Source organism: Rhinolophus sinicus, linkage group LG15 (genome assembly GCF_036562045.2).
Source record: "Rhinolophus sinicus isolate RSC01 linkage group LG15, ASM3656204v1, whole genome shotgun sequence".
In the NCBI taxonomy this organism is placed as follows: domain Eukaryota; kingdom Metazoa; phylum Chordata; class Mammalia; order Chiroptera; family Rhinolophidae; genus Rhinolophus; species Rhinolophus sinicus.
The window spans coordinates 19,522,547-19,547,022 of record NC_133764.1 but is presented as its reverse complement, the minus strand read 5'-3'; the positions used below and the strand labels follow the sequence as shown (position 1 = coordinate 19,547,022).

General features: G+C 48.4%; 1 protein-coding gene across 4 annotated transcripts; it reads right to left on the bottom strand.

Moving 5' to 3' along the window:
* Positions 1 to 1,184: 1,184 nt before the first annotated feature.
* ADAP2 (ArfGAP with dual PH domains 2) lies at positions 1,185 to 24,008 on the bottom strand. Of its 4 annotated transcripts, none has more exons than XM_019750729.2 (11): positions 23,753 to 24,008; positions 22,766 to 22,896; positions 21,088 to 21,179; positions 17,937 to 18,016; positions 16,956 to 17,068; positions 10,768 to 10,914; positions 8,319 to 8,402; positions 5,451 to 5,513; positions 4,368 to 4,445; positions 3,446 to 3,674; positions 1,185 to 2,312 (listed from the first exon to the last, which is right to left on the bottom strand). In XM_019750729.2, the coding sequence occupies exons 1-11, from the start codon at positions 23,844 to 23,846 to the stop codon at positions 2,278 to 2,280; spliced, it is 1,146 nt and encodes a 381-aa protein (XP_019606288.2). In that variant the 5' UTR covers positions 23,847 to 24,008; the 3' UTR covers positions 1,185 to 2,277. The 4 variants fall into 4 exon arrangements, with proteins under 4 accessions (XP_019606288.2, XP_019606290.2, XP_074176757.1 ...); XM_074320656.1 differs by having other exon boundaries at positions 2,144 to 2,312; positions 4,368 to 4,442; positions 23,753 to 23,987; XM_019750731.2 differs by lacking the exon at positions 23,753 to 24,008 and having other exon boundaries at positions 1,957 to 2,312; positions 21,088 to 21,196; positions 22,766 to 22,895.
* Positions 24,009 to 24,476: the final 468 nt, after the last annotated feature.

The window sequence follows — 24,476 nt, the reverse complement described above, 5'->3', positions numbered from 1 at the left end:
GGCATCCTCGGGGAACCCAAAGACACATCCAGCCAGGTTGGTTACTCTCAGAAACCAACCAAAACCATTTCATTGGGACTTTATTGCTATTCTTGTGTCTCTTCTCTGCCCCTCTGAGGGGCTCCTAAGAATCCCAATTTCCCTCCTCAAGCAACTTTGTTACTGCCTATTTCTATTTTTTCTCTTCTAGTCCATAAGTTCCTTGAGGGCAGAACTAGGCCTTTATTGGTTTTTCTCATCCTCAGAACTTAGTATAGTCAACAGAGCTCACGGGTATTAAAAAAAAAAAAAAAAGGCAGACAAGTAAACTGTCCCTTAATATACAACCCAGCCGGTGTTGAAACAGACGTTTTCAAGGTTCTTTAGGAGCCAGAAGAGGAAGCAACCACATCTCCATCTGGGCAGTCAAGAAGTCTCAGAAAAGACACCCCAATGATGTTTGACCTCTGATTGAGGAATCCAAAGGTAAATCCCACAAAAAGAAGAGACTCTCTTCAAGATCCTCACAACCCTGTGGGTCTCCACCAAAATGAAGGTCTTTCTGCACATCACTTGAAGGGACAAAGGATTGTGAAGCAGAGACCTTGGTGATCTGTTTCTCTAACTGTTCAGCCATTCGAGATTTCTTTCAGTCCTCTTCCCCATCTCAGGGTCTTTGAACATTTTCTTCCCTCGGGCTAGAGTGTTTTCCTCACCCGCTTCCCTGACTCACCTCTAAATAGCTTTAAGCTTTCAACTTCAATGTCACTTTTGAAGAGGAAGGAGGCTGCCCTCTCCCCCTCCGTTAGGGTAAATCCTATTGCCACATGATCCCACAACAGCCTGTACTTCCCCTTCCTGAACACTCACTACATTGTCCTGCCCGGTGTAATCTGTGACAGCAGGGACCACATCATCTCATCCTTGCCAATTGTCAGGGCTTGGCACCGAGCCTGGCACCTGGGAGGCACTCAAAAACACTTGTTGACTTGTTGCTTCCATTGAATTTCAGTCCTTACTACAACTTCCTCATTTGAAAGACAAAAACCAAGGCGCAGTGGTGGGGAAGTGAGTTTTCCAACAGGCTCAAGTCAGTGGCAAGGCCAGACCTGACACAGGCTAGAGAGCTCTGTGCCCTGGGGTCCAGCAGAGTGGTGGGGTCTCCTTTCCTTTCAGAGCACAGGGATGGTTAGTGCAGGCAGTAGTGTTTTGTATTGGCTTTTATTTCTTCTAAAATGTACACAAAGAGAAAACTCTCCCAGGAACAGTTTTGATTCATGTAGAGAAAACTGTGTTAGGAGTGAAAAGTGAAAATGTTTTCCATTTTTTCCCCCTAACTTTTTAAAATTTGAACACTTTCAAATCGATAGAAAATTTGCATGAATAGGACAATAAAAACCCATCTATACTTCATCTAGATTCATCAATTGGTAACACTTCACATAGCGGCTCTCTCTCTCTCTCTCTCTCTCTCTCTCTCTCTCTCTCTCTCTCTCCCACACATACACTGCATATGTATACTTCCAAATATATATTTTTGGAAGACAGCAAGTATACACACAATATATATGTATATACTCTATGCATATACATGTACACATACCTATTTTTTGCTGAAGCATTTCAGTTGTAGACTGAAAATTATTATGTTTTACCCCTAAACACTTCAGCACATATCTCGTAAGAACAAGAGCATCCTCCTACACACTGATAATTATCAGTTTTTCAATACTACTAGCTAATACACATCCTTATTCAAATTTATGTCCTTTATAGCTGTGTTTTAAAATCCAAGATCCAATCAAGAATCACAAATTGCATAGTATTGCTCTTTAGTCTCCTTTAATGGAGAACAGTCCCCCACTACTTTATCGTTCATGGTACTGACATTTTTTAACTGTCCAGGTCAGGTGTTTTGCAGAATGTCTTCAACATGGATTTGTCTGATTATTTCCTCATGGTTAGGTCAGATTAAACTTTTTTTTTTTTTTTTTTTTTGAAGAAGTATGCCACTTGCGTAATGCTGTGGGTGCCTTTTTCATTGCAGTGCCTTCCTTTCCGATGTCCTGGGTCTTGAGGACATGTATCAGATCCCCACACCCCCAGGGCTGGGCACTGGGGAGGCCCAGGGAGCTGGCCCAGGGAACTCTGCAAGCTTTAGTCTTGGCCGAGTTCACCGTCAGAGATGGCTGCCAACTGCAGAGCACTCCTGCTGGGCAACCAAGGCCAAGGTGAGAACTTCTCCTTCCTACCAACAGCTCCCGTGGCCAGTGGCCAGCCAGTTCCTCAGCCAATGGGTCACCTGCTGCTGTGGTCACTCTTCGTTGATGCAGCTGCAGGGAGAACAAGAAGAGGGCTGAGGGGTCAATAGGTGCCAATGCAGTCCTACTGGAGGGAAGGGACAACAGGGGACGGGCACAAAGACAGAGGGAACCAGAATTTTAAAAGGACTGAAAGGGTGAGAGACAGAGGGGACACACACACCAGAGAAGAAGAGAACAGTAGAGAGTGAAAGACACAGAAGCGGAGAGGGACTCAGACACACAGGCCCACAGGGAAAAGAAAGCACCAGATGATGTGCTTCACTAACAACTTCTGAGGCACTTTGGCTTTGAGATTTGGTGTCTCCTTTTTTTGTTGTTTTCAATTTTTTTCTTTTGTTTGTTTCTTTTCTTTTTTGTTTCTTTTTTCTGTTTTTGGCTCTGAGATTTTGGAAAGTGAAGAGAGTTTGTGTTTATACTGGTCAGACGCAAAGAACACAAGTGTTTCTCCCAAGGGACCTCGTAGGGTCACTTGCTCAGTCTGTACTTTTCCAAACACAGAACTTCTCCTTGGGGCCTCAGAAGCCAGGCCCTGGGCCAGAAGATTCCTGTTCTAGCTCAAAATGTCACCCCTTTTTTCATAGGGCTGTTGGTAGATAGGGAAGGTTACAGTGACACATCTGGGTTCAAGGAAAGGAGCAAGTGAGGGGCAGATAGAAGGGAGGACCCAGAGAAAAGAGCGCTAAAAAAAGCCTTCCCTCTGAGTCAGGAGAAATCCAAAATCCTGGGAGCTGCCCAGCGGGTGGACCTTAGCTAATAATAACAGGCCAGGCTTTTCTCACGAGAAAAGGCTTTTCTCGTGAGAAAACAGTCTTAGTGGGGAGGGGTTGGAGGAGACAGCGGTTGCTCGGCTCCTGGACTCAGCAGGGTAGAAAAAGGGATCTAACCAGGTTCTACCAGGGCAAAACTCCACCAGATGCGATTGGGGAAGGGCTTCCGAAAGAGGAACTTAGTGTAGTAGACAGGGGGCTTTCTGGCAATAATGTGCAGTCTGTATTTTTCTTTGGCAGGAAGAAAAAAATGGAAAATGTGCAATCGGGAGCCATGACCTTGGTTTCAGGACTCACAGTTGAACCCAAGTGAAAAAGCCCCTTTATGCGCTCCACCCTTGGCCAAAAGAACAAACCCCAGGCCCTACTTCTTACTGAGGAGGTTGAAGGACGTCAAGGGGCGGGAGAGGACATCCCGAAAACTCTCCAGCCATTCCCGCTGCTCCTTCTCGCTGGGGCAGGTGAAGACGAATCTGCGCTCAGGGGTGATGATGGTGAGGCCGGCTTTCCAGCGATTTCCACGGATGCCCTTGGGCAGGTCTTCACACACCTCGTACCCCTGCTCATTGCTCCCGAGAAACACCTCACCCTGTTCATAGGCATCCTGGAAACAGAGGACACATTGTCATCAGAGGCCACACTTGGGGTAGTGGGGCACCTGCAGCCGTGATGGCCCCCAAGCTCTCTTCTAGTAAGAGGGGTGTGTGTGTGTGTGTGTGTGTGTGTGTGTGTGTGATCTCTTCTAGGGATTTGTGCTAAGTGAACCCAGAATTTGAAAGACTAAAACTGTAAAAGAAACCACACACATCATCTGTTAAAATGACACTTAGGATTTATGGAGAGTTGACTATGCACCAGGAATTCATGTGTACTCACTCAAATAATCCTCATGGCAACCTTTCAGGAAGGCACTGTTATTAAGCCTATTTTCTGGAGGAGGAAACTGAGGCACAGAGAGCTAAGTTTTCTGCCCAGGGCCCACCACTGAAAGTAGCAGGGCTGAAACTGAAGCCCAGACAGCTGAGTTCTAGAGCCCACACTCCTAACCACTATACGTCCCAGCCTCCTGGTTAGAGGTGAGCCTTGGAAACCAGAGGACGAGAAACAACCTATGTAACTACATTGGCAGCATTTTGGATGCACATAAAGGACTTCCTGCAGGGGAGGGGAGAGAGTAGCTTGTGCACAGGACAAGCCAGGGTTCTCCAGCCCTGTGGCTTCCCCACAGTCTCCCGCCCAGCACTGACTCCACCTCCATCTCGGGGTGAACCGAGGAGGGGCCAGAAGTGGCTCTTACCAGTGGGTTCTTGTAATAGAGCAGCCTCCGCTCCTGAGGATCCAGGGCAAACCACCTTTTCTTGAAAGGTTCTCTCTGCTGCAAAATAGGGAACCTTGTACCAGGGTGGGCCAAGCCGGGGAGCACAGAGGTCAGAGGGCCAGCCTCAGCAGGCTCCGTAGTCAGACACCCCAGTGCCCTTGAGCTCTGAGGTCCTTGAGCTCTGAAGGCGTTGCCCACCTCCTCACCCCCTGCCACAGTCACCCTGCTGCCTTCAGGTGCTGCTATAGGTTGGAAGAGACACTTTTTCTTGTTTTCAGGCTGCAGACAAGAAGCCTCAGGAAAAGGAAGTTGGGGAAATCAGAAGTGGCTACTGCTCAGCAATGCTGAAAGCACTGGCCTTGGTCAAATTCTAACCTAGGTCAAGACAAGATCAGGGGAGGGCTGGGGAGAGAAGAAAACACAACGTGCGACCCTTGTCAAGTTTTCAAGACTGGGTCTCTGAGATGCCCTTCAGCAGCCTCCACCTGCTGGACCCTCCATGGAAGGCAAAGAAGCAGCCAGGCTCCCCGTCCTTCATAGATAAGAGGGAATGAGCAGCCCCTGGGGAGTTGGGGCAAGTTTAGCAAAGGGGAGAAGAGGCTGAGTGTGTGCTGAGGAGGGGTGTGCCCACGTGGACACCCAAGCCGGGGTGTATTGGTGTGTTTTCTCAGACAAGTCTTCAGCTCCCAACTCACTTGGATGGGGAGTCCCGGGAGGCCCCCAGCACAGAGCACACAGCTCCAGAAAAGGCAACAGAGGCTCCCCGAGAAGTCCCTTTCAGCTATGCTCTCCCAGGAGTAGGGTCAGTTAGACGCAGTTAAGAGGAAAGAAGCAGACGGTGGTGTTGATAAAGAGGAAGGATGCCCAGTGATGAGGAGAAGCACCCGCAGCGATGCTGGGTCACCTCCGCCTGCCTTCACCCCAGGAATTCACACATTGGTTTTCTTCCATTGCCTCCCACTTCCCTCCCCTTGGTTCTCCATTTTTCCACCTCTCAAATTCTGTCCTACTGCCTGCTGGGACAGGGGCCATGAAAGTCCCCCAGGGAGCGGGAGAATATACCTTTGGACCAGTCTTTTCCATGAAGCCTTGTTTGAGGTAGTTCCTGGTGATGAGGGGCACGAGCTGGGGAAGAAAAGACACACACTGACCCCCTGACTCTCACGCCAGGGGTTCAGAGTTCCCTAGTGAAGTTGGCTCCCCGACACAGGGGAAGTTTGGAATGAGGAAGGATGTGTACTCATGGTTCACGGGTTATATTTGGAACGTGGCATGGATGCAATTTTAATATTTCAACAGAGCCAGAGGACAGCACCCCAGATGTTTGCAGGGCTTCCCAGCACGGCCAAGTCTTGGTTTAAGGACTTAGTTTAAGGAATGCTTCTTCAATAACTCCAGGAGGTGGACCCAGACAAGGCTCCAATGAGACCCTCCTGGTGTCAAGGGGCGTATTCTGAGGGTCTACACTCTGGGAGCAATTCCCAACCACCCCGTGAAGCGGTGGATATTAACATCCCCATCGAGTAATTGTATAGTGGTCAGGGGTATTCCCAAAGTCCCAGTGCTGATAGGACGACGATCTGGGATTCACACCTGGGCTGAGGGACACCAGACACTAGTGGTACTCCCACCACTGCACTGTGATGCTAAAGTATAAACATGCTTCTCATCAGGCCCCTGGCCCAGACCTTGTCATTGGTGGGGATTCGGACACAGGGCCCCAAGGAGGTGACAGCAAAGTGGACAAGTAGAGAAAGCTCTGGACTAGAGTTGGGAGACCTGGGTTCTAGCTCCAGTTCTGACCTCACCCAGCTGTGTTCCCTTGGTAAAAACCTTACACCTCTCTGGGCCTGTTGCCCTCTATATAATAAGCAGACTGGATGACGTGCTCTCCAGGATCCCTTCCAGCTTACTATCCTATTCTCAGAGAAGCTTCCAGGGATTGATGCTGGCCTCCTATGTTCCTGGGGGTCAGCCTGGCAAATCTAGAGGTACCAATGCCAGCCCCGCCTTCTGAGAGCAGAAGGAGTTCTCCAGCACTCCAGGGCCCAGGGCAGAGGCAAGGGGGAAGTGAGATCTGTGGAATAAGGAGAAGTCTGAAAGAGACAAAACTATGAGCTCAAACCAAATATCTAAACTATACCATTCTCCTTTCGCTGAAATGTATTCTATAGGCTTTAATTCCTTCCTCTGGAATAAAAACAGAGTCCCTACTGCTCAGTAGTCTGAACCTGAGCCAGGAAAGAGTTGGGATAGGCCAAGGAAACAACTGGGAGGAGGAAAAGCACGCAGATGGAGTATTACTTACTGTACCTTAGAAACCTTAGCTCCCTTGCTTCCCACAATAGCCCTGGAAGGTAGGTATTATCCCCATGGTGACAGATGAGTATACTGAGGCTCAGGAAGGTAAGGTGACTTGCCCTGGGTAACCCATCAGCTGCTCTGACTTCAGAGTCCATGCCTTTCTTAGCACAGGACCTCCACGCCACTGGGACTCCCCCAGTTTCTGGCATCTGGGTTCCTCAGCTGGAACCAGAGCTGGGTGATTGTCCAGAACCTCACATAGACATAGGGGAGGAAGGACAGGGGAGAGAGGCAGGCAGGGAGGAGACTGGGGGTAGATACGGGGTAACCGTGGTCGATGAGGGAGCCAAGAGGATGGAGGCAAGAGGATGTTGACCAAAGACCAGTTTCCTCTGCAGGGTTCAGCAGAGTTGGAGAGCTACCCAGATAAATAAGGCCGAGCGTTTGCACTTTGTCCTGCCGACCTCTCCAGTCAGCACTCCCACACCCTGCCCAGAGGAACGTGCATTCACCACTTGTGGGTGCTGACGCTGCAGACCGGGAGCACCCTGACCCAGGCCTGCTGGAACCCTTTCAGAGAGTCACCATCCCGGTGCGTCACTGGCCCTGGACTGGACCCCCATTCCAGACACTCGGCTCCCTACAAACCTTGGTATTAAGGAACATTCAGGCTTTCAAGGAGAACCTAACAGTGTGGAATGACATAGTCGGAGGAGGAATATGATCTGTCTACCCCCACCACGTACAAACTTCCCTTAGAATAGGGCCTAAAACAGATCATAGCCCCTCCGAGCTGGAAAGGATGCTGAAGTTGACCCAGGTCAACCGCCGTCTTACAGATGTGCAGAGAGGTGACGTGACCTGTACAGGTCACAGCACGTTAGTAACAGGGCATCCACAAGAGCCCAGACCTCCTGGCTCAAGGCAGCACCCTCGGCCCCTCACTGTCAGCTTCCCCAGCCAAGCCCGAGAGATGGAGATGGATGCCCCAGATGTCTAAAGACAATCAACATGCAGTTCTCAGGCCCACCGTTACCTTGGCCATGAAAGACAGACTGTGCCTGCTAGAATTGTAATGGGGAAGATCCCATTGCTTTCACGAGACCAGGACCCGAAAGAGCGAAGTGGGATGTGAAAGTGGGAAGAGCGCCTTCGGTTTATTCACTTGACCTTCCCAGGATTTAGTTTCTCATCAGTAAAATGGGAATAATCACCCCTGCCTAACTGCCTGCTGCAGGGATTACGAGATAAAAGGAACTACAAGATAAAATGGGCTCAAGAGCCCTTTGTAAGTAGTATAGTAGGGATCATTTGTAACTTTTAGAGGGAGATGGGGTGAGGAAGAAATGCCTAAATCCTGAGCCCTTTGACATGGCGAATTGTGCCAAAAAGCAGGAGAGGCTGACCTGCTTTTTGGAGGCCCTCTGGCCATGTACGAGGCCATAATACCCCAGCATCCCCGAGAGAGAGAGCCTTTGGCTTCCCTCTGAGGTACCCAACCCCAAGTCTCAAGATCTTGCCTGCAAACCAACCTAGTCTGGCCTCTGAGTGTGTTCGAGGTCAACAGACAAGGAGAAGGAGGTGGCAGAGAGAAGACTCAGAAGTTGGGGTCCACTTTTAGCTCACCTCAGACTCTGGGAGCTCAGGAAAGGCCATTTTTAGGTATTGCAGACGGGCTGCACGGAGGGCATTGAACCAGTCCACTATCTCCTGCAGAGAAAAATGCAAAGGGCAAATGGAAAAGGGCAAAGCCAGTGAGATGGGAGTAGGGGGAAACTGAGTCTGGTGGCAGGAAGCTAGCTGTGTCTATAGGCTTGGATACATGCATTCCACACAGGCACACACACCCCCCAGTTCCACTCAGGGGCCCCGTGGCTGATAACAAGCATCTTCCAGAGCCCGTGGCGGCGGGGCAGGGGTCACCGAAGCAAGTGGGAAGCCACTGACAGGGAGATCCCCAGAGCCATGGGAAAGAACCAAGGTAAACCATATGGGAGTTATGCAATGGCCTAGGACAGCTCTCGACACTTTCTCATAAGTGTACAAAGCACCTCGTTAAAATGCAGATTTGGATTCAGTGGGTTTGGGGTAGGGCCTGGGATTCTGCATTCCTAACAAGTTCTCAGATGATGTGATGCTGGTTAGTGGGACACACTTTGAGGAGCAAGGGTCCTCAGATGTCAACGGCTGGCTTTCAGGTGGGGACAGCTGCACCTGGGGTTGCTCCTCCAATGGGGAAGCTCGTTGCCTGGAGTGCAACTCAGGCCAAAGCTGGCTTGCACCTTCTGCTGTCTGTCACTCAGGCAGAATGCATCCCTCGGCAGTGTGGGCCACCATCATCTCTCACCAGGTGAACCACATACCTAACTGGCTCTGCCTCTGCTCTGCTGCTCTCCAGTCGGTCCTCCCTATGGCAGTCAGTGATTTTCTAATTGCAAATCTATTGAGTCTAGCTTTACATCCTCTCCACTATCCTCCGTCGTATGACTTACTTTGTCTTCTGAGCTTCTTCCGTACAAATCCGTTTGCAATCCCCCCCGTCCATGCTGTTCCCTCCTCCCAGAACACTCTGCCTCTCCCACCTCTCCCCTCACCCCACATATACCTACTACCTACAACATGCTGCTACTCATCCTGAAGGTTAGTTTAGATGTCGTAATAAGTATTTGCTCAGCCCAAGCCCTGCTTCTATGAGAAATGCTCCACCTAGTTTCACCCACCCATTCTCACCCACCCACCATTGCAGCCACATTTGCTGCTATGATCCCACCCCTTCTTGGCCACAGCTACGGACGGCATCAGGGCTGGTCCAATGAAGAGGCTGGACTGGGCTTATCAGATTCTTTCGCCCAGGAATTTGGAATTGGGAGGCAGAAAGACTTGTTCAAATAGCTGCAATGCTGCACGCTGATGTAATTGGGTAATTGAGAAATTTATATGAACATGGTTTCAAAGGAATGAAACACACTTACCCTGCTCTTTCACGGATTGAGTACACAGGCTAGAGTTTGGCGTTCTGAGCTCTCTAGTCCTGGGAGTTTAGAACCTTCTTGGGTCTCAGGAACTAAGGCTATGGGGCCATCTCAGGAATGACCCACCTAGGCCTTCACTTTCAAAGGTCTCTCTGGTCACAAACTGGTGACCCCAGGGCAAAAGCCAACCTGCACGCATGCTTGCTTGGCTCCGGAAGTTTTGGTTCAGTCCTCTACACAGGTGGCCCTGTTTGCCTCAGCCTTATCGCTCTCTACTTGACTTTTAAATTACCTACCTGGCTCCTGCAGGTGTGAGTTTGAGCCCCTCATTTATGCCCATCTCATGGAGACGCTGGGGTATCAAGGGAAAGAGGCGAATGGCCAGACCTAGGTTGTCAAATGCTCTACAACTGGGCAAGGGGGAGGGAGCCAGGTATCGTAAGTGGCAGAGACCTTGGGTACCTCAGCCAAAGCCCTCATAGTACTGACTGGCGAGGAGGGGTGGCCAGGAGTGGCTAGCGGTGTCCAGCCAGTCTGAGCTACAGCAGAGGGCCCACCAGGGACTCAGAACTAGGGATCTGATTTCCCGGACCTTTCGGTAGTGCCTCGCATCCTTTAACGAGCATAAGGACCATCTGGGGATGTCAGTTTGCAGTTTCTAATGCAGTAGGTCCAGGGTGGGCCTGAGACTCTAGTTCTAATAAATTTCCAGGTGACACGAATGCTGCTGGGACAGGACCATACGTTGAGAAGCAAGGTCCTGGAATGTGCTGCTTCTGATCGTCTATCCACTCCTCCTCCCACATTCAGAATCTCTGGCTCTACCTGGATTTGCCATCCGCGGGCATAGCCCCTTCTGCTAATTGGATGCCCCTGGTGGCTATGCACGGTTCAGACACACCCATGGTACCTGCCAGGTTCCTCTCTCTGATCTTCCTCTGCCTTCCTCCTACCTCTACCTCAGACTGGAAAGCGACACTAGATGAAGGCAAACAGCAGCAGCAAATCCCAAGAGGCAGCTGAACAAAGGAGCTGGTGAGCGGGGCCTGCTGAGTCCTGGGGTGCTGAGCTGGAGGCTGGTGTGACAATGCCCATCATCTCACCTTGCCACTTTCATGATATACAAACAGGTTCCTGATGTGGCCTTCTGTCCTATAGGTGATCTGCAGCCCGTGGGGGTTCCCTATCTTCTCTGTCTGGAAGGTGGCGTTCAAGTCCTTGATGTGGATGACAGCTTTGGGACCTTTACCCTGCAAGAGAGGAAACAGAGCCTCAAGATGCTGACAGTCAGCTGGGTGACCTCTCATCACCTTCACCAAGGCCTTAATGCAAACGGGTAACACATTTGTAACTTCTCACGGGTGTTCAATGTTCTTGGTCTCATATCAAGATGCACAGACACCCCACTGCTCTCCTGTATTCAGCCATCCCAGCATTCCTGCTTAACCAGACTGGCCTCTCTGAGCTGGAAGGGGGCTTGGGAAGGCCTTAACTTAGGACTTTCAAACGTTTTAGCCACAGAGAGCTTTCCGGAAGCAAATCTTCTACGGAAGCCAAACAAATAAAAATAAAACAGAGAACACAATCAGATGTGGAGCCCTCAGACCACTCCCTCCCACACTCTTCTCTCTGTTCTTAGGGTTCTGAAACACAGTCCAATTGATGCTGAGAAGGGAAAAGAGTGCTTTCCTTCATATCTGATAAAAGTAAAAATGATACAGCACAGTAGACTGTGGTAGCCATTAACCACATGTGGCTATGAAAATTAACATTAAATAAAAATAAAACCAGTTCCTTACGCACTTAGCCCCATTTCAAGTGCTCAAGTAGCCACTTGTGGCTAGTGGCTACGGCACTGAGCAGGGCAGACATAGAACATTTCCTACAAACAGTCTTCTCTAGAGGGAAATTTGGTCATATTTATTAAAATGTTGAATGTTTTGTTTTCACCTACAATTTCTCATCTAAGAATCTATCCCAAGGAGGTAACTGCATTACTGTGCAAACAGGTATGTTAAAATGTATTTATTACCATGTTGTTTACAGTAGTGAAAAAAAAAAGAAGAAATTGTTTAAATGTCCATTCATGATAAGGGGTTAAACCAATAAATCATGGTCCATCCCTACAATGAAACACCACAGAAATTTTTAAAGGAAAATTTAGATTAATCTTACTAATATGAAAAAATGTCCATGATATCCATGACAAATACCAAGTCCCAGAACAGGATATATAGTAGGAACCTACTAAAACAAAAATTATACACACAAAATATATGTATATGTTATATTATTTATGTATATATACACACACATATACATATATATATATATATATATATATACACACATATATATAAAATACGTATATTTGAACATGCCTAAAAAGTATACACAGATTTACACCAACACTCTTAACAATGGTTTTCTTGAAAGATTACTGGAAGATTTTCCTTTTAAAATATTAACTACGAAAAACACTTAAACTACAAAAAAAGAACGTCTAATTTTGTCAGTATTGTTCATAACTGTTTAAAAAAAGAAATGTGACATTACTAATAAAGCCCAAATCTTTTTAATTAACACTCACCCTGCCCTCTGTCCTCCTCCACTCTCCACCGGCAATCAGTGTCAGGAGTTCGATGTTTATTCTTCTAGTTCACTTTGTATACTTACACACACATATTCCCATGTCCATAAACACTGCATCGTATTGTTTCATGTGGCTTTAATTTATATAAATGGTCTAATAGCATATGGATCATTCTATGTCTTGCTTCTGTCACCCAACGTTAATATATTTTTAGTTCTATCCAAGTTGAAATATACCAATCTAGTTTGCTCTTGTAAATGACTACACCAAAAGTTATCAATCTATTTTCCTGTTGACACACATTGAGATTGTTTCTGATTTTGTGCAGCAGTCAGCTTGTGTCCCTGGTACATATGTGTGAGAGTTTCTCTAGATCACAGTATCTACTTAGGGATGGAATTGCTAGATCATAAGTGTGTGTATCTTTGACTAACGGGTAACTGCCACATGATTTTGCTGAGTGGCTCTCCACTGCAGTTGTACCAATATTTACTTCCATCAATAACACAAGAGTTCCCCTTACCCCCTAGTCTCACCAACACTTGACACTGCCAGTTTTTAACCTTTTTGACAATATGATGGTTTTGAAATCGGATCTCACGGTTTTCATTTAATCAATCTTATTGAGGTATAATTTATAAACAATAAGTGGTACTCATTTTAAGAGTACAGTTTGATTTCTGACAAGCATATATTCCCACGTCACCACCATCACAATTAAAACGTAGAACATCACTATGATCTCGAAAGAATTTCCTCCTACCCCTTTGCAGGTAATTCCCTCCCCACCCCACCCCAAGCCCAGGCAATCACTTATCGGCTTTCTATTGGTATAGAGTTCTAGGATTTCACGTAAATGGAATTATATAGTACATACTCTTAAGACTTCTTTTGCTCAAAATAATATTTTTTAGATTGTTCCACATTGTTGTTGTTATTTTTTGTTTTTTTGTTTTAGTAGTTTGTCCCTTTTATTGCTGAGGAATATTCCACTCTATGGATATACTACAAGTTTTTATTCATTCAGCTGTAGATGGATAATTGGGTTCCTTCCAGGCTTTGGCTATTACAAATAAAGTGTCTATGAATATTTGTGCACAAATCTTTTTGTGGACATAGATTTTGGTTCCTCTTCAGTAAATACCTAGGAGTGGAATGGCTGGGTTATGTGGTTAAGTGTACATTTAACTTTACTAAAAATTGCCAAATTGTTTTCCAAATAGGTTGTGCCATTTTTCAGTCCCACCAGCAATGTATGAGAGTTCCAGTTTCTCCACATCCTAGCCAATAGTTGGTGTTGTCAGCTTTTTTAAGTTTAGTCATTCTAGTGGGTGTCTAGTATGTCTCATTGTGGTTTTTCAGTTTGCATTTCCCTGACGGCCAGAAACACTGAGCATCTCTTCTTATCAAGTATTTTGATTTCCTTTTCTGTGAACTGTCAGTCCATTTCTGTTGCCTAGTTTTGCAATGGATTGTCTTTTGTTCTGGATTTGCAGGTTTTTTGTTTTTCTTTTTCAAACTGTGTTCTGGGTATTAACATTTCATTATGTTGAGATATCTTTTGAGTTTCACTTTCTTTATATTTTATTGACTTTTTTGTATCATCCAAAATGTTTACATAAAAGTGAGTTATCTTTGTAATTTAAAAAAAATGCCCCTTTTGGGAAAGAAAAAAGAAAAAGGCAACTCATTCTATTTTTAGACTGTTTTAGACTGAACTGGCTTAGGAATGAGAAACATCAACTTTTTCCACCCAAGGATGGACTCTCCTAGAGGTCAACTCACAGCTACTGCTGGGGTTCGGTGGCCCCTGCTAACTCTGCAGCAGCAGTTTTTCTTTCCCCTTATTTTATTTTGTGGTACCTGCAACATTTTTCAGTGCTTTAAATTGAAGACTGAGAAGAAATCCCCACCTGGAGAGTTAAAACTCTTCATCCCCCACCATTTTTCACTTGGCCCCACACTGCGTCCACCCTGAACAGAACTTCTGGCTTTGGTCTGGTCCATACAGGAAAGCAACAGGGGAAATAAATAATAATTTCTACATATAGGGAATGGAGTCAGGTGAAGGCTAAAGTGCCCAGAGCTTGTCCTTCTCTTCCTTTCTGGGTCACTCCTTCACATTCTCTGCCGGAAACTTCTCATCTTTTTGTCCTCTAAATACTGGGGTGTCCCAGGGCTCAGCATGCTAAATAAACTCCAAAGGCGGCCTTCAATAATTCCTTCCCTCCCTGTGTGCCCATGCCACTCTATCCATCAAGAAGTGGAATCTAAATTCCCTCCCCTCGAATGAGGGCTAGCTGCATGACTTTCTTTGACCAATAGAAGGCAATTCCTGGCCTTTACGAGACCTGTAGCACCCCTCGTTTGCTCTGGAGAAGCCAGCCACCAGGCTATAAAGAAGCTGGAGCTAGACTCCTGAATGAGGAACAACCACATGGAGAGACAGAGGCCACGTGGAGTAGCCAAGTCACGAGACACATGAGTGAAGGCTTCCTGGGCCTTGGGACCCAGCACAACCACCAGCTAAATGCAGCAGGGTGAGTGACCCAGCTGGTACCCCTAGGAGTACATTGGAACAGCCATGGCCTGCCCAAGTTCCTGACCCACAGGATTGTGGGAAATAATAAATTGACATCTTAAGCCACTAAATTTTATGGTGGCTTGTCACTCAGCAACAAATAACTAAAATACTCAGTCCTCAGGCATCTTTTCTCATCTACCCATGCCTCCTGCTTATGGGATCCCAGCCAGTCCCATTGCTAAACCAGTCTACGGGCTGGTGACTCCAGTTCCAAACTCCCCCCAAACCACCAGACTCACATATCCAACTTCCTTCTCAGTATCTCCACCTGGATAACTAAGGAGCATCTCAAATGATGATCTTCCCTTTAGGGAGGTAAGTCTTTGCCATCTTGTCAAATGGCAAATCTATCCTTCTAATTGCACAGAGAAAAATCTGGGAATCACCCTGGATTCCTCTTACTTTCACATCCTATATCCAGTTGTCCTGTAAATTCTATTGGTTCTACTTCCAAAATACCCACTAAGATAGCTATAATAAAAAAGACAGATAATAACTGGTGTCGGTGAAGATGTGGAGAAATTGGAACCCTCATACATTGCTGGCGGGAATATAAAATGGTGCAGCCACTTTGGAAAACAGTGTGGCAGTTCCTCCAAAGATTAAAGAGTCACCATATGACCTAGCAATTCTACTCCTAGGTACATACCCAAGAAAAATGGAAACATATGTCCACATGAAAACTTGTACATGAATGTTTGTAGCAGCATTACTCATACTAGCCACAAAGTAGAAACAGCCCAAATGTCCATCAACTGATGGATGAATGAATAAATGAAATGTGAGATATCCACACACTGGAATATTACTTGGCAACAAGAGGAAATGAGGTACTGATACATGCTACAACATGAATGAACCTTAAATTACCTTAAAACGTAATGCTGCTAAATGAAGTCTGTTACAAAAGACCACATATTGTATGATTCCATTTATAGAAAATGTCCAGAGTAGGCAAATGTATAGAGACAGAAAGTAGATTAGTGTGTGGCTAGGGCTAGGGAGTGGAAGTCAGTTCAAGATCACAGCTAACAGGTGTGAGGTATCCTTTTGGGGTTATGAAAATATTCTAGAATTGTAGTGATAGCTGCACAACTCTGTGACTACACTTAAAGCCATTAATTGTGTGCTGTAAATGGGTAAATTGTATGGTATGTGAATTTATATCTCAATAAGGCTGTTCCAAAAAAAAAAATCCTAAGTCTGACCATGGTCCACAAGGACCTCCACTACATGAGTTCATGTCCCTCCATCCTTTTCTTTGCTCACTCTGCACCAATCACTTTGACCTCCTGATGCCCTTATAAGCCCAACAAACACATGCCAGGTCAGGCCAGGGCTATGGCTTATGGGTGGGTAGTTTGTGCACTGCACAAAAAGCCCCTGGCTGAAGGTGCTCGTGAGAACTGCAATGCAGACTTCTGCTTGTCTAGACTGGAGCCTGGAAGCTGCACCCCTCAGAGGGGTCACCTTTTCTAATGAGCTCACAGGTGCACGTGCTGGCCAGGCCCATGCTCAGGGCTTCTGCACAGACTGCTCCCCTTCGTCTTCTCTTCCCCACACAGCTACATAACTCACTCACATTTTATTCAGTTCTCTGCTCAGATGTCATCAGAGAGGCCGTCCCTGCCACGCTCCCATCATGCCCTAACACATCACCCTCTTTTATTTTACTTCCTAGAACTTACTGCCACCTGATATGTCATATATTGATGTATGATTTGGTTGCCACCTATCTCCTTCCACTAGAATGAAAACTCCATAAAAGCAGGAGCTTTGTTTAGTTTATTGCTGTATCCCCAGTGCCTACAATAATGTCTAGTATATAGTAGGTGCTTGATAAATATTTCCTGAGTGCATGAATAAATGAAGCAAAATCAAGTGATCACCAAAGGCTTAGTCGTGGACCAGTCTAAGCCCATTCTAGGTGAACAGAAGGTGTGTTTTTTAGTAGACTGGATTGATTGCATAACCAAGGAAAAATAGGATGTGGTGCTTAATTCTCAGTGGCTCGGATCACCCATGAGACAAGGCACCATTAACTAAAAGGTAGACCTCAGTGGGGGGAGAGCCCAGTGCTCAGGGAGGGGACGCCTCGCTGGTGTGCCTCTTACCTCTTCCTTAGTGTAGTACTTCAGGAGGCCTTCTCTCGCCAGGAAGACAAACCTCCTTCTCAGGAACTGCGCTTTGTCCCTTCCCCGCTTCCACAGGAACCCTTCTCGGTTACCTTAGCCACCAAGGACAAGAAAGAGTGAACGCCCACAGCCTTAAGACGGACAAGCAGCTCGCGAACCTCGGAGGGTCTCAGGGTGGAATGAACCTTCCACCTGCTGCTACAATGTCTCGATTCTAACTCAGCTACTTCAGCTGACACGGGTCCAGTTTGGGGCCAAATTTGCAAAGTCTTATGATTTCAGTTGGGCTCCCCCCAACTTTCTTCGTTGGCTGTTTCATAAGGAGACACAGTAAACCCTTAAGTAGGCTAAGTACAGACAAGTTGCTCTGATGACTTCACGTTAACATAAGCCTAATGACACTCTCGAGAGCACAGGAATCATGAGTGACCTCTAGGCATCTGCTGGTTGTAGAATACCATGTGCTCTTAGCAGCCAGGGGAGTAGCCTGGCAGCCTTCATCCTCAAAGAGTGGTTTTTACACTTGGCTCTCTGGGTCAAAGCAGCTGGGCAGAGACTGCCATAGGTCTAGGGCCACCGAGGAGGTTGTGGCCTGCACAAAGGTGGGAAAGGAGGCTGAAATCCAGCCCATGCACCTTCCAAGCCTTGTGCTACTCCAGGGGCGACATTAGCCAAGATGAGGGGTGTGTTTCAGGTGGGTGAGTCTTCCTGCAATTTATACTAAGACTTGTGGCCCTGCAAGGACCTGACATGAATATGCTTCTCAGCCCCTTGGACCATAAAACCCCACCAGCTGATGTGCTGCTGTTTCAGAGGCAGAGGAGCCCACAGCTGGGCCTCTGTGGCGAGAGAGAGGACAGCAAATATCTTTTGGTTAGACCCTGTTCCTAATACTCAGGCACTGTGTTTTTTAGAACTCATTAGAACATAGACCTCAAAAGATGATGAAAATAACTTTACCTGGGGGTGAGAGGGTTTTCCCATCCACCATAAATTCCTGTCTTTCATACTTAGCTCGAATCCATTGCTCCTTTAAGACCCTAAAAAGAGAGACACTTTGGTCAGCTGTGTCTGATGCATTCCCTGCCCACAGTAACTTTCAAGATCCTATAGCTGAGCATGGGAGCGTCACAGCAGCTGCCTTCCTGCCTGCTCAGGCCACCAAGCGTAGCATCTCTGGCCTCTACCCTCTAGATGCCAGTAGCACTTCCTCCCCAGTTGTGACACCCAAAAATGTCTTCAGACATTGCCATTGTTTCCTGGGGAGAAATATATCCCCCAGTGGGTTGTATGAAAACCACTGGGCTATTCCAACCCCAGCCTCAGCCCTCTAGGTCAGAGAGCCACATACCAGCTCCACTGGACCACGTACATTGCTAGTTCCCACTGCATGCTCCTGAATTAAGCCCGGAGAGTCCATGAGTCTCTTCCTGTGGCCTGCTCATGAAAGTTGGGCATGCTACACTGGACAGAGCAGTGGACTTGGGGTCCAACCCCCTGGTCCCACTCCACCATTTATCCACTGTGTGACCAAGAGCAAGTTACTTAACTGCTCTGAACTTGGGGACTGTGTCAATAATATCATACTTACCTACCTTTCAGGGTAGGTTTAAATGTATATAAAGGGCCTGGTACCATGCTGGGCACACAGTAGGTATTTCATGTTAGCCCAATCAGATATTGTCTTACATGACCCCTGCAGAAAAACCATGCCGCCAAGAGTGGACTCAATTTAATTGTTTGGTTCCCTCTTGCTATTTCCAGGGAAATGTTCCAAGGTTTATATGACCTCACACCCCACAACCACAGGGAATGACCTAGAGCTGGGCACCTGGCCTAAACTGGCCAATCAGCACAATGCCTAGGGTTATGTGGGCCAAAAGAAGCAAAACTGAGAGACGGATGGATTAGAAGCCTTCTCTGGGGTCAAGCTGGGAGCTGGAGCTGGGGACCTGAACGTGGTCTTGTTCCCAGCGGCATGAAGGAAGCCTAGATAAGGGAATGAGAGCCAGAGAATCTGGGAGGCCTGGTTGTGTGTGAGCCCCTGGCTTGTCCTTTGTGAGGGTGGCTCCACCTCTGTGCTTCCTGTACTCTGATACCCAGAAGCCATAAAATCTCCTGGTTACTAAGCTGGTTTAAACTGGGTTTTGGTCTCTTACAGTCAAGAATCCTATCTAATACATGGTCCTCATCCAGAACAGAGGAGTCACCAAACCCACTGTGGACCCTGAGCCACAGGATCAGAGCTGGGAGAGAGAATGGAGACCGAGGCCCAATCCCAGTCCTGGGAGTGGGGAACTTAGAGGAGTTTTAGAATTGGGGGTAGGAGGCCATTAGTATTCAGCTAAAAGGGGTTAAAGTGCAGGGCTGTTGTTGGGATCATGACAAAGTACCCTGTTTCCCTGAAAATAAGACCTAGCTGGATCATCAGCTCTAATGTGTATTTTGGAGCAAAAATCAATATAAGGCCCGGTATTATATTATATTATATTATACCCGGTATTATATTATATTATATTATATTATATTATATTATATTATATTAATTATATTATAAGACCTGGTCTTATATTAAACTAGGTCTCATATTAATTTTTCCTCCAAAAGACGCATTAGAGCTGATGGGCTGGCTAGGTCTTATTTTTGGGGAAACACGGTAGTATTTGTGTAGTGCTGGCAGAAAGCCTAGCACATAGTAGGTGTTCAGCAAGTGCCTGTTCCCTTCCCCTTGGAGCAAAGTGCTGAGTGGCAGCAGTGAGGCAAGATGAGCCAGGCCTCTCAATCTGAGCCTGGCATATCCTTCCCCTGGCTCAGGGACCAGGCAGCCTGCCAAAGCTGACACTGAGAAATGGATTACAACTAGCATTCTGGGTGGCCTTTCAGATGTTTCACATAAATTATCTCATTTAATCTGTACCACCATGCTATGATGTAGGCTTCATTATCTACATTTCAGACACGAGGATGCCACGAGTCGGAGAGGTTTGGTAACTTATCTACCTCCTCACAGCTAGGTCATGGCAGAGTCAGGAAACAAAACTGAGGTTTTCTGAGTCAAAAGCTGTGCCTCCCCTGCCACTCTACACTGTATCCGCAGCCTCTGGGTTGTTTAAGGACTGGGAAATTGCAGGACCATCAGGTACGGTTGTATAATTTGTGCATTGTCCAAAAGCATCCTGCAGAAGCTGGAAGCCAATGGTGGCTGAAATGCAGCCTGCTTCCCGCAAGCCATGCCCCAGGAGGTTGTGTCTGCCCAGAGGTATATACCTGCTTCCCGTTTACACAAGGGGCTAAAAGCTCTGACGATGAGGCTGAGGCCCTAGGAGAGAGGCTCAGGCTCAGGCAGTCAATCCTGCAGAGGTCTGGGTCATTAGGTACCAATGTCACACTGACCCCTTACCTTCAGGGGAACTGAACCATCCTGCTTCACAGACAATCCCCCAACCTCCTCCCACACCCATTATATTAGATTTTCCTAATGCCATGGTACAGTCCCCCAACCCTGGTGTCAGATAGGCTAGTCCCAGCTCTACCTTTATAAGCCTCAGGTTTTTCATCTATATCATGAGGATAATAGCAGTATTTACCTCATAGGGCTGTTGAGAGAATTCAACCAATTAATGCACATAGCATTTAGCACAGGGCCTGATACACAGGGAAAGCTCACTTCAGCTAAAGTAGCTAGTATTATTTTTATGGTTATTATTTAGCGATCTGGGCCTCAGGGGGCTACTTTGGAACAACCCCAGGCATAACTCCATAGGAAGTAGCTGGAACACATTTGTCCTACTAAAATACCAGCATTTCTTTTCTCTACCAAGTTAGCCACCACCTGTATGTAGGCTATGAGAACATCAGCGGCAAATGGGGTAAGTCATAGAAAAAATGCTGCATTTCACAGCTGTGGAAACTGAGTCTCAGAGAGGGGAAGTAACAACCCGAGCAATAAAGGTAGAGAGGGCTTAAACCAGGTCTATATGTTCTCCACGACAGTCCCAACCATGTTACTGGATCCACTTGCTGACCAGGTCCATAGATGAGACCACCACAGACAAAGGCCTGGAGATGGGGTTGGGGTGGGGGAGGTGGGACCAGGAAATCACACACTCACAGGCAGTCATCGGCCTGGGGGATGTAGTAGAAAGCAGGGACTCTGGCTTCATACTTGGCCTTCACACGGAGGTTCCCGTTGTGGATCATAAACTGCAAGACAACAGCAACTTGGGATAATATTAGAACTTGAAAAAATGTGAAATGAAACCACGGTCTACCCAGAAGCCATTGTTCTCACTGGCTTCTAGGCTGAGTCAGGAGACACTCCTACGGGAGTTTGACCAGTCCCACTAGGCTGTCACCATGCTGCTGGGAAACCCCAGCCTCGAGCAATGAGGTGCTCTAACAACCATGCCTCACAGAGGCAGAGCACTTTACAGTTCTCACACATTAGTTCATTTGATCTCCTTACCCATTTTAATATTACCATCCCCATTTTAGAGATGAGGAAACTGAGGCTCAGAGAGGTGACACAGTTAGTAAGTGGAGAGCTAGGATTTGAACCCAGTCCTGTCTAACTCCAAAGCTCATGTTCTTTCTCCCACCCCCTTCACAGATGGCCAGGACGGACTCCTAGCTGCAGTCCCTGCAAGTCTATGGGAGATAGATGTAGCTGGAGGTTGGAAGTTGGTGCTGGCCCCATACAGTACTAGGTCAGGATGATCATTGGGGCCCTTGGACACTAGAGAAACCCAGAGGCACATGTGCCAAGAGTGGCCCTGGTCAACAGCACCCAGTAACAGCAGTAGCGTATCTGGGGTGAAGGCAGTGTGGGAGGAAACATCAAGTCTTTCATGGGGAGAACCCTATTCTCCCCCTCCCCAGGGGCCACTGGGCTGTATCACGGGATTTGCATGGGCTTTGGATCCTAACAGAGCAGCGTTCACATCCCAGCTGTGCCATTTATTCACAGAGTAACCCTTGGGCACTACTGAACCCCCTAAACTCCAGGGAACTCACCTGCAAAAATGAAGAAACTGTAACGGGAAATCTAAAGCACAAAGAAATATCCCCTGTGTTTATGTGCTGGTTTACTGGTTTCCTCTCCTTCTCCTGCACTAGAACGTATGCTCCATGTGGACAGAATTGATCTTGCTCCCTGCTCTCTCCTAATACCCAGCTCCTAGTAGCCTTACCGTAACTATGTATCACATGAATAAGTAAAGCATGGAGCCCAGGGCCTAGCACACTGCCTGACAAAGAAATCCTCAGCCAACCAGCACAATTTAGAACTGCCTGCTCCCTGATGGTTTTATGGCTGAAATGGTATTATCATCCCGGCTGAAGGTCAGGAGAGCAAAGTGGTCCCCTTCCTGGCTAGGGGGACTATAGACTCAGGACACTTAAATCAGGATATTTCTATTCCAGTCCAGGTCTTCAGCTAATAAGAACAGCAGCTGTGATATCCTTACTTATTTTGTACCTGCATTGAGCATACATTTAATCCTTACAGCAGCCTCCTGAAGGGCATAGTGGTATCCCCATACTGCAGACGTGGAAACGGAGAGCCCACAACTAGGGTGAAGGCCTCACAGCTTGTAAATAAACAAGTGATGAAGCAGGGTTTTGAACTCAGGGCCTCTATGTAAGCCACAGCTCTAATAGGCTGTGTTTTCTCTCCCTGGTATTGCCCCTCTCTGGGCCTCCGTTTCCTTCCCCCGTCGAATGGGAGCGTCCTACCCACCGCCTCCACCAGCTCTGTTGCCCCAAGGCTCTCCACGTGCACCCCTTGCTACCTCCACAATGCTGTCGTCCCAGAAGTCAAGTCTCAGGGATTTCACTTTACTGATGTCTGGGAAATTGCGGTGGACGCCGGAACAGTTCAGACAGATGAAGATCCCCAGCGTATAAGAGGCCCAGTCGGGATCTGCGGGACGAGAGGGCAGGAGGGAGCTGAGTAGAGAGCTGGGCTGGGGGCGCTGGCAGAGGCAGGGCTTGGCAGTTAGGATTCCTGGGGCAGTGTCCAGCTCTGCCCACCCCGAGAACCCCTTCTCTCTCTCGGTCTCCCCACCTTGGTTGAACTAAGATACCAGCATGGAACTTTCTGGTCATCCCACCGGCCAAGGAACGGAGGCCACCAGGATGAAGATTTTGGAAGGAGTCCCAGGGACGGGGGCGCGAGGCTGAGGCAGCGCGAAGCGTAAGTGACAGGACTCCAGGGAACTGAGAGGGGAGCGCGGAGAGAGGGACCAGCACCTAGACGCCCGGCTGGGGAGCTGCAGGTGGGGAAGTCTGAGTCGGGGCACCTCCGGGTCTGCAGGGTCGGAAACTGAGGAGGATGAACGCGGGAAGACCTGGGGAGCGCTCCTGAGTGGGGGAGGGGCACGGCACGGTTAGGGGGCCCTCGCGCGGGGGTGGGACCCCTCGGTGCGTGGGAGGTCTGGGTCCAAGGATATAGTAAGTGGCTGGGTTGGGAGTGACGACATCAGGGCAGTTCCGGGTGGGTAGGGTGTCTGGCGGGGGAGGTGAGCAGGATGGCCAGGACACCCGGGTCCGAGACCTAGTGACGGGGTCCAGCGTGGAAAGGATGAGGAGAGGGCGGTCTGGGGCCCGGGTCGGAGATCCGCGGTCCGGGTGGGCGGGGCTTGGCTCCGAAGGTGCCACAGGGTGGCGCCGGGATCCAGCGGGGGCGCACAGTGGGACCCAGTCTGCGAGGTGGGGAGGGGTCTGGGGGGCCAGGGCTCGGCTCCAGGTCCCGGCTGCCCGCGCCGTCGCGCCCTTACCCGCCGCGCCGCAGTCCGCGCAGTGAGCGTTGCCGGTGCCTGTCGCCTGCAGCAGCTCCAGCAGCCGCTTCTTGTTGCGCTCGCGGTCGCCCATGGCTGGCCCCGCGAGGTCAGCGGGGCCCGGCACAGCGGGGCCCGGCACAGCCGCCCCCCGGCCCGCAGCCGCCCATGGCCGGTGCGCTCTCCTGGGCAGGTGGAGTGGGACAGAGTCCCAGCGCCTCTCGCCCGCCGGCGCCGCCGCCAGCCCCGCCCCTCCACGACTCTCCGCCCCTGCCTAGGCGCGTCCGGTCAGTCCTGTAGCTCCGCCGACGCCGCTCCGGCTCCTAGTTAAGGCAGGGTCCCGCGGCAGTGGACCGGAGCGCGGGGTTTAGAGTCGGTCCCAGTGGCCCCAGATAAAATCCTGTCCCTCCACTTGCCATCTGACTGACTATGGACAAACCAGTCACCTTCTCTGGGCCTCAGTTTCCACCTCTGTAGAAGGGGAATAAGGGTATATGCCTGGGTTTCAAGGCTCCTTGTAAAATCAAACAGGATCTCACTTGTTACAGAGTTCTGATGTAGAGTCAACAACTACTTAGAGACATTCAAATGCCACCTCCTCAAGAAGCCCTCGTTGCTACCTTGCCCCGAGTAATCTCTCCACTTTGTGGTCCTCCTAGAACACTCATATAGATCCATCCAGCTCTTTGGCCCTGAGTGCTTTCTATCTACCTTGCATCAGTTA

Excerpts from the sequence above, each read along its gene's own strand:
- ADAP2 (XM_019750729.2), bottom strand. The coding sequence starts at position 23,846 with ATGGGCGACCGCGAGCGCAACAAGAAGCGGCTGCTGGAGCTGCTGCAG. Across the intron at positions 18,017-21,087 it reads CCCCAGGCCGATGACTGCCT|GGTCTTAAAGGAGCAATGGA; the intron begins GTGAGTGTGTGA and ends CTCTCTTTTTAG. Across the intron at positions 3,675-4,367 it reads TCTATTACAAGAACCCACTG|GATGCCTATGAACAGGGTGA; the intron begins GTAAGAGCCACT and ends CTCTGTTTCCAG.